Source organism: Sorex araneus, chromosome 2 (assembly GCF_027595985.1).
Source record: "Sorex araneus isolate mSorAra2 chromosome 2, mSorAra2.pri, whole genome shotgun sequence".
Classification (NCBI taxonomy): domain Eukaryota; kingdom Metazoa; phylum Chordata; class Mammalia; order Eulipotyphla; family Soricidae; genus Sorex; species Sorex araneus.
This window is the reverse complement of record NC_073303.1, coordinates 134,435,747-134,453,300: the sequence shown is the minus strand read 5'-3', so window position 1 is coordinate 134,453,300 and position 17,554 is coordinate 134,435,747. Positions and strand designations below refer to the sequence as shown.

The 17,554-nt window shown below is 46.2% G+C and overlaps 1 protein-coding gene across 23 annotated transcripts in view; it reads left to right on the top strand.

The window, feature by feature from the left end:
- KALRN (kalirin RhoGEF kinase) overlaps positions 1–17,554 on the top strand; it is an 809,955-nt gene that overhangs the window by 659,786 nt on the left and 132,615 nt on the right. For 2 of the 23 annotated variants that reach the window (XM_055128097.1, XM_055128096.1), the window contains exon 1: positions 1,148–1,306. The exons of 19 other annotated variants lie outside the window; for them this stretch is intronic. In XM_055128097.1, the coding sequence (XP_054984072.1) occupies positions 1,222–1,306 (85 nt within the window). In that variant the 5' untranslated portion in view covers positions 1,148–1,221. Of the gene's footprint in view, positions 1–1,139; positions 1,307–17,554 lie in introns of those variants that run through there. 2 more of the 23 variants (XM_055128094.1, XM_055128095.1) reach the window with 2 other exon arrangements.

Below are 17,554 nucleotides of genomic sequence, written 5' to 3'. Positions count from 1 at the left end.
CTCCTCCGTGATCCTGTGAGGGGGGTTGGGGGAGATAGAGGGAGGGAGGGAGGGAGAGAGGGAGGGAGGGAGGGGGAGAGAAAGGAGAGAAAGAGGGAGGGAGATGTAGAGGACAGAGAGGGAGAGAGGGAGGGAGAGAGGGGGAGAGAGAGATAAGAGAAAGGAGAGAGAAGAGAGTGGTGGGACTGGGGGCCCTTCTGTCTGCAGCCATATCCCCTCCCTGCAAGGTTCCTGTCCCTGCTGTTGCCCCATCCCATTATCTATTTTGTTTGGCTGCCTGTTCCATAGGTAAGACTTAAAGTGACAGTCCAATTCACCTGGTGTTCCACCCTTCCACTCCTGCTGTGTCACCTTGACTGGCACTGCCAAACAAGCCTTAAACATGTACTTAAACTTGTACTTCCATGGATAAGTTTTAACTATGTCAGCAATCCTATAACAAGGGGATTTCACTGGCTGGGGAGGGCTTTTTTGTATTTGGACCCCAGAAATGATGGCTCACTGCCTCCCTGGGCTCAAGGCCTCACCCTTGTACTCTGTCTAACCTCTGTTGGTTTTTATATGAGGAAACCAAAGATCAAAACAGATAACTGACTTGCCTAAACTGAATCAGCTAGTGGGTGTCAAGGCAGATGTAAACTTTTGAGTTTTATGATTCCAGACAGAGTGCTTTCCACAGCATCATCCCAGCTGGGCAGAGATGTTAGATTTTTATTTTTCAATTGAGACACTGCTATCATTGTCCTGAGATAGTAGAAGAACGGAGGAAGGTTCGGTAAATGTGTTTTCGAACCAGAGTAGGCTGTCCATATTGGGGGCTGTCAAGGGGAAGAAGAGGGTGACTCTGAGGAGGAACATTAAGTCTTGGCCCTTACAAGTTTGCATCTTCGCCACCCTTGGCCTCAGCTGGCTGTGCCTGGTGGCCCGTGAGGAGTGGCGCCTGTTGTGTGCCGGGCCTGGGTGCAGGCTCCCTCCCCGCGCGTGCCTCGCGCGCACGGCCACCGGCTGGCAGCCTTGCATAAGACTCGGGGCCACGCGGCGGCCGGCCCCAGCCAACAGCTGGACTTTGGAACTCCGCCCCTTAGGCCCGCCTCCCTGCCGGCCCCTCCCCGCCTCCCCAAGGTGGCCCCGGCTCCCAGAAAGTCCAGTGGAGGCTGCGGCGCGGACGGTGCAGGAGCGCGCGCCCACCCGCCGTGGCGCCCGGGCCATGCGCGCGGCAGTATGAAAGGCGGCGAGCGGGCGTACGGCCGCGCGCCCGCTCTCGGCTGGCTCCTGGCTAAGTGCTGCTGCTGCTGCCCGTGCCGAGGTGAGTGGCCGCCCGCGTGCAGGGGGGTCCCGGGGCGGGGGCAGGACGCCCACCCGCCTTCCCCCCGCTGTTCCCCTGTGGATGCGGAGCTGCGCGTGGGGATGTCCGGGGCCTAGGCCGAGGGGCTGGCCTGCAGCTATGCCTGGGGGGATGGGGCCTCCCCCACAAGCGGCGTGTGTCCCCGTAGTGGCAAAAGGCACTTGCCTGCTCATTTCCATATGGATCTCAGCTTTCGGATTAACATATGACTCCTAGCTATAGGAATGTGTTTGACACTTGCCTTACACCAGGAACTATTTTTGCCAAGTGACAGTTTTCTTTGGGGACTGCAGCCGGCTTTTCTCTGCCTGGACTTTTCGGACCAATGTGAGTTTTTTCGGCTCCCGGCCAGAGCTTAGCTCACTAATTAACCAAGAATCCTCTGTGTGCCCAATTAGGACGGTATTTAATTATTCTGCTAATTTTAACATGGTTGAGGAAGCAACTAATCTCCCTTCCAAAAAACCAATCAGCCTGCAGAGCAAGATGGTGGGAAGAATCCCAGCCGAGAGGAAAAGTGTAGCTCCCTGGGAACAGAAAGTGGGACCTTCCTAGACAGAGCTAGCAAGCCCAGTGCCACTTAGCAGCCCAGTGCCAGACCATTCTGCTCTGGATGGTTGGCTTCCTGTGAGAACAGCATCTGTCTCAGGTGATCACTTGTTGGCTTCTCACATCCACTCCCTTTGTCTGCAACCTGGATGGAGCTCTCTGAGTTTCCGATGAATAAGCTTCATACAAAATCCTTTCCCCCTCCTCTCCACCCGCCTCATGACACAGGCCTGACCATCACCATCCTGACGACAAACTCTCAGAAGGCCGGAAGGACCTTTCCTCAGTCATCTGAGGTCTGGCTCCCAGGATTGAACTCATTCGAGCTTGGCATTTCAGCAGGATACCTGGAGCTGTGTGCATGCCAGCTCTAAAAGCCCAGAGTTGAGGCTAGACGGATTCTTGGGGACCCAGGACCCACACAAAAGACAGTAACGAAATGTGAGGAGAGGAGGGGAAAGGCAGGGGATGTGATGTGTAAAGCAGAGAAAGCAGGAAGTGGCCAAAGGGAATCTGAGTGGGTGGGTTTGCTCTGAGACTGCTGCTTGCTCATGGGGAAGGATTTCCAAGCAGCATTTCTGTGGACTCCATTTCCTGTCAAAGGACAGAATGTGGGGACTTGGGCGGTGCTTCTCTAGAGCCCCCGAGGCTGATGAGTCCAGATGTGTGGCTGCCCCAGCTTCCCTGGAGAGGAATTCTCCTGGGTCCCATGGCCTCTGCTTCGTTTGTGAATTTCCCTGGCAGTGCTCTGTGTTGTGGGTATGGGTAGGGGTAGGGAGCTTCTTTAGGGCCCCCGCTGAGCTATCTTCTGCTTGTGGGACCAGAGAAGCCCAAGTGGGAAGGAGAGGGAGGGAGAGCCGGTTACAGGAGCCAGAGCTGGAGATGACCTTGGACTCTTAGTGGAAGAATGAGGGAAGCAGAAGGCCCAGGTAATGGGCACAGCTTCCAAAGGGAAAGGGTTGCAAAGGTGGGTACCTTATTACTACCCGGTTTCCTTCTTTTCTAGATGGGAAGCCCATGAAGCTGGGAACCGGGACCAAATCTGAGGGAGGTGGTGGGGGGTGGGGGTGAGTTCTCTATGCTTCCAAGAACTCCCCTAGGCTGGGCAGGAAGAAAGCATCTGAGATGCTGGGGCAGTTCTTTTGACTCTAACAGAAGAGAGATCTGAGTTTGCACCCAGCCTGCGTGTGTAGGCACCAGTTGGAGCAGATTGAAAAGATAAAGTCTTTAGCTTGAGTACATTGCCCAGAGCCCAAAAACTCAAGGGAAGAAACTTGCCCAGTTGCAGCACAGAGAAGGTGAGGAAAGCTCAAGTGGGCTGGACTGGGGTAGAGGTGCAGCATCCCATCAGTGTGTCAGCTTCCCCATTTAGAGAGATTTAATACTATAGAGAGAGGCATCTCCTTTTGAAGCAGGCAGCTGATTATTTCACCTCTCATTTTTGAGAGAACTTGACTCTCACCTACTGCTACTGTAGCTGCACTCAAAGCTAATACGTTAGAAGCCACCACTATACTCCAAAATCAAGTGACCTTGATGAACCAGTGACCAGGGATTTAATGGGCTTCCCCTACCACAGTCTGAAGACAGAGATGAAAGAAGAGGAACCGAGAGGACATTGGATGTTCTGGTTATTTTTGACTTAACGCCAAGAGGCATCTGATGAATCCAGGATAGCTAGAACTATGAACACTAGGGTAAGACTTGGGGTTTAATTCTCCAGAGGAATTTAGCTATATTTAAGAATGAGGAGGAGGCTATTTGAGCTTGCCTCTCTTGCAGAAGTGAGGAAGGAAAACTGTCTTGTCTTTTCCTTCTCCAATTTTGGGCTCTATTATATTTCTATTACCTTGACATTCTAATTGAAGTATTGAAAACCGGAAAACCAAGCAAAGGGTAGAAATGGAGATCAGGTGAGAAGGAAGAAAGATAGCACCAAGATTTATAAACATCTTTGGAAAAGTGAAGTCGGACCAAACGTGAGTTAATGGCCCACATGTGTCTGGATAGTGATTAATCATTGATGCCACCCTCAGTCTGTAGTTTCAGAAATACTTTGGCTACTTTGACTTAAAGGCTGATGAAATGGGTCAGTTCTGGATTCTTCTTTAAATATTTAATTTTTTTAAAAAGCACCTTGTTTCTATGATGTCAAATAGGATTTCAAATGACCTGGAGGTCACTGAATTCTGTGTGACAGACCAGGACCTGTGACTGCTACCAGGTGCCCAGAGGCTTTTCAGATCTTCTCAGTAAAAGCTAGTTTGAGAGTCGTCATTTTTCTCGTTAACATGGAACTAACTTGGGGGTCATATGGCAAAGCTTTTCTTGGCAACCTGCCAAGTCCTTGCCACCAGTGTCCCCTTTTTATACATATTTGCTGCATTCTTTGTCCTTGTTTCATTAGCCCCGTTACACCGGAACCTAGCACCCAGCTATGGCACAAAGATGAGGTGTTGGCAGCATAGGGCCACAGTGGCCCATGTGGAAATCTGTGGGTCCTTGTCCCTAGCTGCTCAAGCCACATGGGCAGGCTGGGTTCCATCTTGATTCTGACATCTTGGAATGGGTAAGGTCTTTGGGGGTTCACAGGGCACTCCAAGTCATCCTTGTCTATGGTTCCTGATTTCCTTCTCCCTGTCAAAACTCCCTAGGCAGAAACTTGTGAGTTGATACGATTGTCCCTAATTTGCCCCTCAATTAATGAAGCTTATTTTATAAGTGGAATTTAGGAGAAACAGGCACCCTCCCCCCAGCAACTTCCAATCAGTCTGACTAGTGGTCCACTGTGAGGCCTGAGGATTGGTCCAGTCAGAACATGTAGTGTTAATGATTACCTAGATCAACTTCAGGTGTTCTCAGGCCTTGAGGGCGGCACTTGGTTGTGCTCCAGGAATCATTGTGTTGTTGGGAATCAAACCAAAGTCAGCTGTGTGCATGGCGTGTGCTTGAACCCCTGTACCATCTCTCTGGCCCCTATAAATGGAGTTTTATATGTAAAACCATGGTACCAAGTTCCTTTAGAAATGTGTTAGTAACCTCGAAGATATACTTGGTAATAGTCACTATCGTTTACTACATTTACCATCCAAGGAAAAATCCTTGAGACCTTGATACCTACACACATGTATATATACATATGTACGTACATGTGCACACACATGCACATATTTGTTTTGTTTCATCCCCTCTAAGAAGAGCTTATATCATTATGAAAATTGAATTGATCATTTAGCATCTATGTTTTTCCAATTATCACTTGCTTTACAATTATTACTTGCTTTCCAATTATCACTTCCCCGGAATATACCCTAATCTAGGGGAAAATTACCACAGATACATGCTGTCTCCAACCAAATCCTCCACTTCTCGTCAGTGTCTGTCCATGCCTAAACAGTAACAAGGATGTCAGTTATGGCATTCAGTGCAGACTGCTGGTCAACCCCATACACTCCCATTTCTCATAGGCAGAACCCAGTGCTGTCATTTAGCCCAGTAAGAGCAGGAGTGTCACGAGGAAGTGGAGACTAAAGCCAGACATCCTTCCTCAAGGACAGCTGAGGCCCAGCAGGCACTGAAGTCCTGTTGGCATGTCATCCCAATGATTCTGTGGGCTGCAGGGTGGCTTCATCCCTTGCTAGAAAAAATGTTCAGACTGGGGGCCGGAGCGATAGCACAGTGGGTAGAGCGTTTGCCTTGCACGTGGCCGACCCGGGTTCGATCCCCGGCATCCCATATGGTCCCCCAAGCACCGCCAGGAGTAACTCCTGAGTGCGAAGCCAGGAGTGACCCCTGAGCATCGCTGGGTGTGACCCAAAAAGCAAAAAAAAAAAAAATGTTCAGACTCCTTTCCTTTTCTTTTTTAATGGTTTAAGTTAAGGGTTAAAAAAAAATTGTAAAACCTAGGAGTGCAGTCCAGAGCCCAGACACCATGCGATGTAAATAGCAGTGATAGCACTGCCGTTCTGTCCATGACATTTCTAATGAGCATCTTCAGGTTGCTTCCTTCGTCCCTCAGAATACTCCCAAACTGGGAGGTCTGCTTTTCTTCCAGTGAGAGCAAACGACTGTGTATGCCCTCCTCTCCTTCAGACCAAACCAGTCTCCTTCCCACCAGGTGCCCTCTGAGGAGCCTAGATCTGAACCCAAGGGGTCTCAGAGAGGCAGAAGGGCGAGTCGTGAACTTCAGCCCGGTAAGGAACGAGTCACACACGTCATGAGATTCTCTTTCACATAGGAGGGAAAACCAACACTGCTATGTGTTTCTAGGGCCAGAATGAGCACTGTTCTCAGTGCTGTGCCAATGCTGGACTGAGAGGTGGAACTGGGGTGTTGAGAGTGGAATGCTCTGGAGTTGGGGCTTGGCTGCCTTGCCTGGAACCATTTGGAACTGGACCTTCCTGTTGGACTTTAAGGGGCTATTCTGTACCAGGGCCATAAAAGGCTGAGGCCATCATATTTCTCTCCCTGAGAATCTTGTACACATTGTTCTTAGTAATGTCTGTTTGGGTTTTGTTTTTCAGTTGCATTCTGAAGGGCTCCTTTCTTCTTTCTTTTTTCCCCTCCTTTTTTTTTTTCATAGGAGTGGGGCATTTCGGGGGGAGGAGGGAGTGGGCTATACTTTGAGTGCTCAGGGCTTACTCCTGGTTTTGAATCAGCGATCACACCTGATGGGAATCTGGGCACCATAGGAAATGTCAGGAACTGAACCTGGACCCACGGCATGCAAGGCAGTGCCCTACCCACTATGCTATCTCTCCAGTCCCTTTTGTATTTCTTGTCCCTTTCCTTTCCCTTTCAGGTGGAAACAAGTCCTTGAAATGCATTCCTGTCATTTCATCTTTAATGTCACCCTTTTTTTTTTATGTAACACCATGTTTTAATTTATTTGAAAACTGTTGATGTGCTGACTACTCCCAGCCTTGTACAGTAGTGGGAGGGGGGAGAGAGAGGCTTGGGGATAAATGGGGATCATACTGGTGCTGACCCCATTGGACTGTTGTGAGGATTAGATAAGATAATGTCTATAAAAGGCTAAGCAAAGCCCAAAGTATTAAAGTCCTCCAAAAATGCATGCTGTTAATGATAATAGTAATTGTAATACTAGATAAAAAATAAAAACCTTCCTCAGGGAACTCCCATTCTTTCACCATCCCAGGTGACGAGTTGAATGGAAGGAAAACCCCTTCTGATGCTAGGTTTAGCATTTTTTTTCGGGGCCCTGCCCTTCCCTGGGTTTGCTGTAAGCAAGTGTTTGTTCTCTGACAGCTGCCAGGCTGCCATTGCCTTGGGACCAACTCCCAGACCTTCCCCGTGTCTGCCTCCACCATAGATCCTGTGGAGAAAGTGGGGAGAAGGGGTGTTCTCTGTTTCCAAAGGGAAGCCAGTCTCACTTGTATTTAGTTTGTTTGCTCCTTATTCAATGATACTTCTTTTTCTTTTCCTCCTCCTGTTGGTGTGTTTGCTGTAACTGGGGGTCGCGTGCTTGGATGCAGCATGCACCGGTATTTTCCACGCTGTGGTTGTGGCACTTGCACACACTCTGCAGTGGTGCCAGGGATCCCAGCAGCAAAGCTACCAGGGTGGCACTCAGCATGTGGGATGGATGGTGCCTGGGAAGGGACTTCCCGCCTCCTGCCTGCAAGGCTGGTGCTCTGCCTCTCAGATCTGACTCAGGGACCCTCAGGCTCCACCGTAATCAAGATTGCAAAGACTTGTTCCATTCCGTTGTGTGGTGTGACTCTGCTCTCTCTCCTTGGTGGAGAGCCCTCCAAGGATGGTCCCGGAAGAGCAGGTTTCAATGCTCAGTCTCAGTACTGTGACTCAGAGTCGGGGGTGGGGGATGGGGGCTGTTTTTAAGCAGCCCTTCAGGTTCCAGCGCACACCCAGGTTTGAGAACCATGTGCCCAATGCTGCAGCCTGGGAGGGGAGGGTCCATTTCCGCTTAGGCTGTGTCTATTTCTTTTCTTTCTTCTGTTTCTGTTTTGTTTGTCCTTTTCCCTCTTCCCTCACCCGGCCCTTCCCTGGCATCCTCCTCCCCTCCCTTTCCCCATTGTTGGGAGTAGGCCCCTGCCACTCTCTTTCCTTACCCTTGACCAGGGAGGGAGGAATTAGCATCATCATCTCTGTCCTCGCTGGGCTGGACACCCTGGAATCCAGCATGAGAAATGTGGAATCCTTCTGCCCATTCAAGACTCAGTCGTTATTTTTTTCTTCATTACTCATAAAGTTAGCTGTGCCCATTATAAAAAAAAAATCAAAATATAAGCAAGTAAATAGATGATAAAAGGGTAAGTTTTATAGCACAACCCCAAACACCTAGGAACGACTTTTATTTGATGCTTAATACAACATTATTCTGTTTACTCCTGTTTACTAAATCAAACAGTAGGCTTCTGTTTGATTTAGTATTTTGTCATCTGCGTTCATTTAATCTCCTGCTCTTCTTCCCATGTAGATGCATTTCTAGCATAGTTTGAATGGCTTCAAAGTCTCCTTTTAGACAGACTTGAATTTGACAATTGTTAAAATTGATTTATTATAGTAGTTAGGAGTTCGGTGGGAAGGGATAAGGCAGAGCCCTAGGGATCTGTCAGGGGCCTGCTTTACTGGGCAAACTGATTCTTGTCCAGGGGTTACTCTACTTGCTCCTCCCCAACCCCCCACTATAGGATGTCGGGCTCCCCCCACGGCCCCCCTGCCTAGAGCCATAATTTACCTCTTCCTCTGCCTGTCAGTGTGGCCTCACCCTTCTCAACTTTTCTTCCTTATGTGGTATTCAGAGTCTTCTTTTGCCTCTAATCATGCATTTGCTGTCACTAAGCAAGTTAGGGTATTTTGTCTTTCTTTTTTTTCTTCTTTCTAAGTTTTCATTTTGAGACAAACCACCAAAGATTTTTAAAAAGCTATTTTTAAATTGTTACTAGGAAAGAGTTTGGGTTTATATTTTTTCTGCTTAACAAAATTGTATGGAAACATTAGAAAACCATTTGAAAATAAAGTAAATGAAGATAAAATTCTGTTACCTAGAGATATTAGCACCTTGAATATATCTTTACTCTTCCCCCCCCCCCACATACACACACACTTTATCAAATAAGGCCGTATTAAATAAGGCCGTATTAGGAACTTTTGCCACATAGCATACTGAATAATTACTCTGCCCTGTTTTGTGGATGCATTCAGTGATTAGGTGAATCTAGCTCAGCTCAGGGAAGGATTCTTAAATACTCCAGATTTTGAGAGTGGATTGTTAAAACATCGGTAACTTGCTGTGGGGCATTGTGAGAGTAAATAAGGTGTGGGGAAGGCAGCAGGCTCCACAAATCAAGTCTTTGTTCCTTACTCAGAGTAGGGTGACCAGCATGTCACTAGTTAAGCACGTGTACATGTCACTTGTTTGCTATTTACTGTAGTTTAAAGTAACATGGTTATAGTTATGATAGTGTTAACATTTATGGTTTAAAGATATTTTATGTCTGGTATGATCTGTAACTTGGAAAATCTCATTTTGACTGACTTCGGAATTAAAGAAGCTCTCAAAAAGAGACAGCCTTCTTGGCAATCTGTCTCTGATTTTTTTTTCTTCCTTCTTTCTCTTTGCCAGACTTTCATCAAATGTCATGTCCATTGCTTCTCTTCCTTGTTCCCTTTGGTCCAGTTTCTCAGTACACTTCACCACATGGAAGATATGTGGGATTCAAGATACTGAATCTTCTTGATTGTAGGGGACTAAGGGGGTGGGGGGCACACCGGGTTGTGCTCAGGGTTTACTCCTGGCTCTGTGCTCAAAGATCACTCCTGATGGGACTTGGGGGACTCTATGGAGTGCTGGGGAGTGCACTCTGGAGAGTCACGTGCATGGCAAGTGTCCTACCCTCTTACTGTCTCAGCCCCAAGAGTCTGACTCTTACGTGCTTTGGTCCTCGGCTTCTTTCCTGTTTTATTTGGAGGTTTCATACCACACACTAAAGGGAATCATCTTTTTCAGAGATTGAAAAATGTATGGATCCTACGAGCAAATCGATGAACATCAGGATGACAGTGCTACAGTGCTACAGTGCTACAAGCACTTGGGGCATCAGGTGCCCAGGATATTAACCAATCCAGGAACACTCTTTTCCCCTTTCTTCACAACAGCCAAGTGGAGAGCAATCTAAATAGCTCCCACAATGCAACCAAAAACAAACTTGAGTTTTTTCCTCCCAGTCCTCCTGGGTCTGTGTTAGGATGTCCCTTACTCAGTAACATTCTCCAGTGAAAAAACCCTGGATTTATAGGTAAACCTTGTTTATGGTTCCTACCATAAATGGGATTCAAATCCCATTCTCCTCCCACTCTTTGCCCAGGGCATCAGCAGAAACTTCATTGCCTTCTGCTTCTCATGAAAGGTATGAAATTCATGTTCATTATCCACTTCATTGAGTTTGTGGCAGTCAGGGACTTGTAAAGATATGTCCAGCTACATGACCAAGTAGCCTAACATCTCTAGTGCCACCAGGAGCTGTTTATGGTTTTGATATACAAAGGTCCTGCAATTTCCATATAAGCTAAATGCTCAAAATCCTCAAACCACTGTCTTTGTGTGACTTCTAGCCTGTCTCTTCCTTGCTTCCACCCATTCCTACCTCCTTAGTAATCAGTTTTTTAAGTCCAAGGGTCTGTCACCATTTGTTACTGTCTGTTCCCTTCCTTTGTTTCTTTCTATACCACACAGAGCATCAGTTTGTCCTACCTCTGCTACTTCACTTAACATGATACCCTCCAGGTTGCAACAAACTGCACTGTAGCACTGTCGCACTGTCGTCCTGTTGTTCATGGATTTGCTCGAGAGGGCACCAGCAACGTCTCCATTGTGAGACTTCTTGTTACTGTTTTTGGCATATCGAATACACCATGGGTTGCTTGCAGGCTCTGCCGTGTGGATGAGATACTCTCAGTAGCTTGCAGGGCTCTCTGAGAGGGACAGAGAAATCGAACCCAAGTCGGCTGCGTACAAGACAAAAGCCCTACCCGCTGTGCTATTGCGCTAGTCCAACAAACTGCATGATTTCATGTTATTGTGGCATAGTATTCTATTGTGTATATAAAGCACAATTTCTTTTTTTTTGAATTTAATGTATTTTTTATTCCCAAACACAACTAGTCCTAGACTGTCATTATATCTTTTTTTTATATTTATTTATTTATTACATTTTTTAAATGTTATTGAATCACCGTGAGATAGTTACAAGCTTTCATGTTTGGGTTACAATGACACAATGATCAAACACCCATCCCTCCACCAGTTCACATTCCCCACACCAATATCCCGAGTATACCCCCCTTCCCCACCCTCCCCCTGCCTCTATTGCAGACAATATTCCCCATACTCTCTTTCTACTTTTGGGCATTATAGCTTGCAACACAGACACTGAGAGGCCATCATGTTTGGTCCATAATCTACTTTCAGCACGCATCTCCTATCCCGACTGGTTCCTCCAGCCATCATTTTCTTAGTGATCCCTTCTCTATTCCATCTGCCTTCTCCCCTCTGCTCATGAGGAGGGCTTCCAGCTATGGGGCAATCCCCCTGTAAAGCACAATTTCTTTAGCCATTCATCTTTCCTCGGACATCTGGGTTATTTCTCTATCCTGGCTCTCGGAGTTAGCACTGCAATGAAAATAGGTGTGCATAAATTGTTTTATATTAAAGCTTTTGTGTTTTGTGAGTAGATGCCAAGAAATGGAACTTCTGAGTCATATAGAATGTGTAAATATGTTTTTTAATCTTTCACTCTTTATGTCTTAGATTCTTTCCAATTTTTGCTGTTGTAAACTATTATAATGACCATTCTGTTAATTAGTCTTGATACATGCCCACAATTACTTCCTTGCAATAAATTCCTCGAAGTAGAATTTCTGAGTCAAGACCTTCTAGAATTTCAAGACTGTTGTTGCAAATTACCGCCCACCCCCACCCCACCCTAGATTCATATACTTTGAAGGGAAGGGTGGACTGGTTTTTGTTTTAAGAGGATTTATGGGAAACATCCTCTGGAACCAAGAATTTCATGTCTCTTCTGAAGTTTACTTCTGTTTACATTTTCTGAATTATTTTTTTATATAAAGAAATATGCTGGATGAGAGTGTGATAAAGTAAAGCCTTGATTTTTAGACTAGTTATAGATATGCAAAGATAATAGAGCTTAGTGTTTTCTTAAAGTATATTTTGGGGTTGTTTTGACTTTAAAGGCAATACATGCTGAGGACTAAGATCTGGAACTGAGATCCAGAATGAGTTTGAATCCAAGCTCTGCTATTTGTGTGACCTTGTGCCAGTGGCATAAACTCTTTTCCTCGATTCCTCCTCTGGAAAATGGAGATGGGCATGACATCTTGCCATGAGGTGCTTGTAAGGGATGGAGGGTTGGTGTACATAAATCAGAATTAAGTGTTATATTTTTAGCCTTAGTGAATGTATAAAGGTCTCTCTAGAACTTTTTCTCCCTTTCAAGTTATTTCTTTAGTTCTTTAATTCTATTGGGACATTTTATATGTCAATCCCCAAATGTCTGCATAGCATCTGGCATGAATATGATCAGGACCTGTATCGAATTTAAGATACTTGCTCACAAATTTGAATCTGTAACTAATGGAAAAAGGGCACAGGGAATTTTGGATGAAAATAATGACAAGAAGGATGCTCCCAAACCTACTTATTGCTGGTTAAACTAATGTTGCTGAAGCTGCTGGAATCCCAGTGCCTGGGTGATGTAGGAAGACATCTCAGGATATGGACAGTTCTCTCGTTGGTTTTGGTTTTGGGTCTTGTTTGTTTGTTTGTTTGTTTTGGTGTTTTTTTTCCAGGTTTTTGGGTTGTTTTGGTTTTGATTTTGGTTTGGGGCCATGCCTGGCATTACTCAGAGTTTACTTCTGACTTTGCACTCAGGAATTACTCATGGTGGTGGTTGGGGATCATAGGGATGCCAGGAACTGAACCTGAGTCGGCCACCTGCCTACCTGCTGTCTATTGCTTCAGTCCCTGGAATGGATTTTTAAAGTTCTGAGGATAGTGGGTAGAAACTACATTTTTGGTGGATCACAGTGTATCATTTTTATATGTAAAAGCATCATCCTACATACCTGAAATTCATGCAACGTTATAAACTAATGTTACATCAATTAAAATTTTAATTTAAAAAATCAGAACTGGAGGTCCTGTCCTGGTACAGGGGTCAAGACACTTACCTTCCATAAGGCTGATTTCGTTTCAGTCCCCAGCACTATATAGGTCTCCGAGCCCCACTAAGAGTGACTCCTACCCGAGTACAGAGCCAAAAGTCAATAAGTACTAAGTAAGTACTGAGCATAGCTAGGTGTGGGCCCCAGTTTTTTAATTGTGGCTTTTTTTTTTAATGGCTAAAGATACAATGTGAAGCCGGCCTCACATGCTGGGGGAAAAGGCAGCTGGGATAGAGAAGGGATCACTAAGTAAATGATGCTTGGAGGGCTCGCTCAGGATGGGAGCTGCCTGCTGAAAGCAGACTATAGACCAAACATGATGGCCACTTAATACCTGTATTGCAAACCATAACACCCAAAAAGAGAGAGAGAGAGAGTAAAGGGGAATGTGCCTGCCACAGAAGGGGGGTTGGGGAGTGGTTGGGTCGGGGGTTACAGGACGGATGCTGGGAACATTGGTGATGAAGAATGGGCACTGGTGAAGGGATGGGTGCTCAATCATTGTGTGACTGAAATATAATCACAGACATTTATAAGTCTGTAATTGTATCTCACGGTGATTCATTAAAAAATATTTTTTAAAAAAAATTCTGTTTTTTTTTTTTTTTTTGCTTTTTAGGTCACAGCCGGCAATGCATAGGGGTTACTCCTGGCTCTGCACTCAGGAATTACCCCTGGAGCTGCTCAGGGGACCATATGGGATGCTGGGAATCGAACCCGGGTTGGCCTCGTGCAAGGCAAACGCCCTACCCGCTGTGCTATCGCTCCAGCCCCATTTTAAAAAAAAGCTTTTTAAAGATACAGTGTGAACAAAATACAGGGAGTAGAGGGGGAGGCATATGTCAGGGGACAGAAAAAAGTGTGTTCCATCTATCCTCTGAAGCTTCACTGGCAAGTTCAGTAACCACTAGCCTTGTGTGACTTCTAGGCTTGAAGTGAAGCTTGCCTAGACTAATTCGCCATCTACATAAATGACCAGATATTAAAGACAGTACAAAAGACAAAAGTGGATCATCACTATTTTACATTGGTCACATGTTAAATGATAATTTTTTTAATTAATTGCTCTTGGTTGGGCCAGGGAGATAGCGCAGAGGGTAGGGCACTTGCCTTGCATGAGGCTGATCTGGGTTTGATCCCAATGCGCTATATAGTCCCTGGAACCCACCAGGGGTAATCCCTGAGCACGGAGCTAGGAGTAAGTAAGCCAGAAATGACCCTTGAGTACCACTGGGTGTGGTCCAAAAAAGAAAGAGAAAAAGTGAATTGCTCGTCTTTTAATGTGATGGGTACAAGAGCTAATCTATGTGTCTCCCATCCATGCTAAAGTGCCTATCTACTGGACAGAGCTTCTCAAGCCTATAGCCCATGATACATGGTGTACAAGGTAGAAATATCCCAGTTTTGTACCTTTTCATCCCTTTCAAGGTCCAATCCTAGGGCACCTGCCCCCAGCCCACTCCATCATTCCAGGAGAGAGTGGTGTTCTCTCTCTCCAGTACTTAAATATGATGCCCACAGGCCTTCTTAACTAAACATTCAAGAGAAGCAAATATGCCATTTTATTTCTGAGCAGCCATGTTTATAAAAAGGATACACAGGTCTTAAATTTTGAGTTCTCCTCCCAGACATTAGGTGAATCCATATTTAGGACTCTAATGAGGGAACATTCTGAGACTAGAGAGCACAAAGAGTGTGAGAACATGCTGCCGATCTTCCACTCTCTGACCTCATCCTGCTCCGTTATTTGAGGGAAGCAGCATTCCAGATCCCCTGTGTCTTTGAGGTAAGATAGGAGATAATTGGCTACTCCTGTTGTACCAAGATCCGGGAAAAGCACGACAAGATCGGTGCTCCAAACTCCTGTTGAGATGAGGCGAGTTTCATTTGTTGTTTGGTTGACCGACATTGCTTGTCAAGGTTGAAACTTTTTGTGGTCCTGAAGCGTCAGTGCCTGTTCCAGCACAAGACCTCACAGACCAGCTCCTGTTGGTCTAGGAAAGCCATATAGCAGGCCATGGTGTCTTAGAACATGATAGTCTCACAGCTTCTTGGGTCGCGAAGAACCCAGTTTCATCAGTGAAGGCAGCACTTTGGAAAAGAAAAATGACTTTCCTGACTTCTCACCTGTTAAGTGTAAAATGATATCCTATGTCTGCTGTGTGTTGCTAGAATCATTGTCAAGACAATGAAATGTAGAAAGGTTCAATAAGTGACAAAGAAGGTGGGGAGTCAAAGCATTGGGACAAATCTAAGGAAGGACCCTTTGAAGAGAACTAGAGAGACCCTCGTGAATCTGGATCTATGTCCTCATCCCCTATGCATTTATTTACTCTACAGACAGCTGCTCCAAAGGTGGCTAGTTGAATCTGATGTTTCAGAATATCTGGAAGAATTCTGGGGAGCTTGACTCTTCACAGGATCAAGATTCATCTCAAGTCACAAATAGATTCCCAGAATCTGCAGTTGATGCTTGGATCATGATCAGTCTAGAGTCTCCAAGCAAGGCTAATCAGGATAGGAGAATTCCTGGAAACAAGAGGCTATCCTGGCCAGATTGAAAGTCAAGGTTGATCTGAAGTTAGTCCAGGAGAGACTGGGTTCCAGCTGAGTCAGGTGCCACAAGCTGTTTCAGAGAGGCGGTAAAAGTTTACACAGGCATCTTAGACTGGTCACCTCGAACTCCTGTAAGTTGAGAGAGTAACCAGAAGTCACAGCCAGTTAGAAAAATGGGCATGGGTCAGTCCCAGGTATTTATAGTAAAGGGGCAGACAGATGTAACACACACACACACACACACACACACACACACACACACGTCATCTTTTTCATAGTGTTAAAGTATGCTGCAGTATTGGTGGAAGGGAATTTACAAAGTCAGTTTTGAATTTGGGCAATAAGACTCGAGGAACTGACATAAGAAACAGAAGTCTTTTTAAAAATTATTTTTTTAATTTAATTTTGTTTGGGTACCCTACCGAGACAGTGCTCAGGGCTTACTCCTGGCTCTGTGCTCAGGGATCACTCCTGGGGGGGCCCAAGGGCCACATGGGATGCCCAGGATCAAAGCCAGGTTAGCTTGTGTAAGGCAAGTGCCTTATTCACTTGACTCTCTCCAGCTCCAGGGAAAAGAAGTCCTGTTACAACCATTCTCTTAGTCCCCAAGTGGGTAGGGTAGTATCTGCCCTGCTAGGCTAGATATACTGAGTCTTTCCAAAAGTTTGAGCTAAGTATTCCAAAGTCCAAGAGAAATAAATGGTAAAAGAAGCATCAAAGGCTTTATAACTCTAGTTCATGTTGCTGGTACCTTGCTTGAAGGTAATTTGCTTCAAGAACTCCTGTACCATTCTTTCAGTTGTGTCATTGCAGGGACCATCCCTGAGTGCAGGGATGTGGTGCAGGGAACAGAGTCCAGGGCCTCTTGCCTTCCTTTGGTTCTCGAACAGCTGAGACTCCTGTTCAATGTCCAAAGAAGCTCACTACTGGACCCTTGTCTCCTCACTCCTGGTCGAAGTTCCTGCCGAACTGTCAGGGTTCCGCCATCCAGGTGAAACAAGGCCGATTCCAACTTACCTTTTTCCACCTTGCACTCCCCTGCCTGACTCTTGTTTCTGCTCTGGGGCACTGCACCAGAAGGCGCAGCCCCCTGCAGGGCACACCCAGTCATGCATGGACTGTCTTCTAAGGGCCTCAGTGGGCCTGTCCGGGCAGTGGCAGACTGCACGACAGAGACATGGCACTCAGTGGCCGCCGAGTTCTTTTCTAATTCCCGTTCCACAGAGACATTGAAAAAACAAAAACAAGCAATCCTATTTTTAAAAAATTTGGGTTCTGCATGAAAAGAGGAGATAACTGCAGTAGCCTCTTGAGGATCATTTCCTGCTCTTTTAATATTTCAGCCCCAGGTTTTTGGTTTTGGTTGTTTTGGTTTTTCTGGGGTTTTTGTTTAGAGATTGTCCCCTTTCTAATGTAACATATGTCCTGACCACCAAGAAGTGGTCATTTTAGAGCAGCGGCCAGCACTAGCAGAGTATCTGTGGATCTCAAACAGCCAGTTTCCCAGTGAGGTGGTCAGATCTAAATTTAACTGTGACCTTCTGCCAGCCTGACAAGCCCGGGCTGCAAGAGCAGAATCAGAGCAGCACTGTTCTCTGGTGCCGGGTGGGAGGTCTCTGTGCACAAGCGGGCAGGCGTGGGACATTGGAAAAGAACAAAATCGAGGCTTCTCCAAAGGGCAGGGCTGCCCGGGGGGCAGAAGAGGAGTTAGGCTGAAGGGGAATGGAGTCTCAAGTGACTGTTGGCTGTTATCCTGGTGCTGGCCGGTCCCTGGGAGAAAGTGAGCCACATTCTCCACCCTCTCATTCACCACCCTCAGTAAAGTATCTGTGATGTAACTCACCTGGATTTATAGTCACCAGGGCTTCCTGCCAGGCTTCA